The sequence below is a fragment of the Penaeus monodon genome, chromosome 28, assembly GCF_015228065.2.
Source record: "Penaeus monodon isolate SGIC_2016 chromosome 28, NSTDA_Pmon_1, whole genome shotgun sequence".
In the NCBI taxonomy this organism is placed as follows: domain Eukaryota; kingdom Metazoa; phylum Arthropoda; class Malacostraca; order Decapoda; family Penaeidae; genus Penaeus; species Penaeus monodon.
Genome location: NC_051413.1, coordinates 6,734,974 through 6,736,639, shown reverse-complemented (window position 1 = coordinate 6,736,639; position 1,666 = coordinate 6,734,974). Strand labels below are relative to the sequence as shown.

Genomic DNA, 1,666 nt, shown 5'->3' with positions numbered 1-1,666 from the left:
CTTTTGTTGAATTTATCCGCCAAAAGCAACTATTGTGTAAAAAGTGGGTCGAGAGTGAACTTGATGCACTCGAGTACGATAAATTATTAGAACTCTTTATACTCGAAGATATAAAGAAGTGCATGCCTGTAAAGGTTCGCTCTCACATTGACGAGCGTGGTCTGCGCACATTAGCCGAGGTCGGTAGTGCCGCCGATCATTTCGCTCTCACTAATCCTAACTACTATTGCAGATCTAATGAACCTTCATTCCCGTCAAACCAGCATAATAGTAAGAGGATGGAGTATAGTACCAGGAGGACTGACCTGCCAGATACCCACAGGACTGTAAATGCAAAGTCGTCAGAAACAGGTGGTGAGAGTAGGAATATTGCCTCTCGCGGTGAGAATCTTTCTTTTTGCCGTTATTGCAAGAAACATGGTCATGTCATGAATGACTGTTTTAAGTTGGCAAATAAGCGTTCTGACCATAACAAACGCATTTTTCACGTAAATGCTAATAATAAGAAAGAGGTTGCATCTAAATATCATGGGGATAAGCTTGATCTGGGCCTTTCTCCCTTTTCCATGACAGAATCTGCAAATGTGACTCCTTCATTTAAACCCTTTTGTTCTACAGGATTTATTAGTGCTGATGAATCGTGCACGTCTTCTTCCCCAGTCACTATACTACGGGACTCGGCTGCAGATATATCATTGGTGCTCAAAGAGGCTGTTCCTAACCCTGATTGTTACACTGGAGACATGGTAATTATCAATGGATTGATAGGGTCCAAGAGCATACCCATTTGTGAAGTTTACCTCAAATCTGATTTAATATCCGGTTATGTAAGGTTAGGTGTTGTTGATAGGATACCAAGTGATGGCATTTCATTTCTTATGGGTAATGATCTCGTTGGTGATAAGGTGTGGCCTTGCCCTGTGGTTTCACTTTTTCCCGCGAAGAAAACAACACTGTAGATTTAGAGAGGGAGTATCCCGACCTCTTCCCTGCGTGTGCTGTCACCCGGAGTGCAAGTCGTAGAACCTCCCCTCCTATCGAAGCGCTTACAACCGGTACTACATTGTCAGATGAGAGCCCTTGTGATGTAATTACTGAGGAATTTACTCTAGCTGATTTTTTCGATTCCTCTGCTAAAGTTTCAAGTAAATGTACATCTGATAATTCTGATATAGTGAATTTCAAAGGCACTCCAGTTACTAAAGAAAAACTAATTGAAGAACAAACTAAAGATCCCGATTTGAAAGTATTGTATGATAGGCTTACCGAAATAAGTGAACTTGAAAATTCCCATACGTGCTACTATCTCCAGTCAGGCGTTCTTATGCGTAAATATAAGCCCTATAATATATCTGCAGACGATACAAGTAAGACTGTACATCAGATTGTAATTCCCAAGTCCCTTCAGACTGATGTTTTGAACATTGCACATGACATTAGTGGTCATTTGGGAGTCAAGAAAACTTATTACAAGATTTTAGCTCATTTTTATTGGCCGAAAATGAAGAGAGATGTTAGTAGTTATTGCCAATCGTGCCATATCTGTCAAGTAAAGGGTAAACCAGGAGCTGGCATCAAACCATATCCCTTGCAACCTATCCCAGTGTTAAGAGAGCCCTTCAGTAAAGTGGTTATTGACTGTGTAGGCCCCCTTCCAAAGACTAAA

General features: G+C 41.0%; 1 protein-coding gene across 1 annotated transcript in view; it reads left to right on the top strand.

The window, feature by feature from the left end:
• Positions 1-10: 10 nt before the first annotated feature.
• The window catches only part of LOC119591332, a 2,819-nt gene continuing 1,163 nt past the window's right edge, over positions 11-1,666 (top strand). The window contains exon 1 of the mRNA XM_037940061.1: positions 11-746. Coding sequence (XP_037795989.1) covers positions 123-746 — 624 coding nt within the window. The 5' untranslated portion in view covers positions 11-122. The remainder of the gene's footprint in view (positions 747-1,666) is intronic.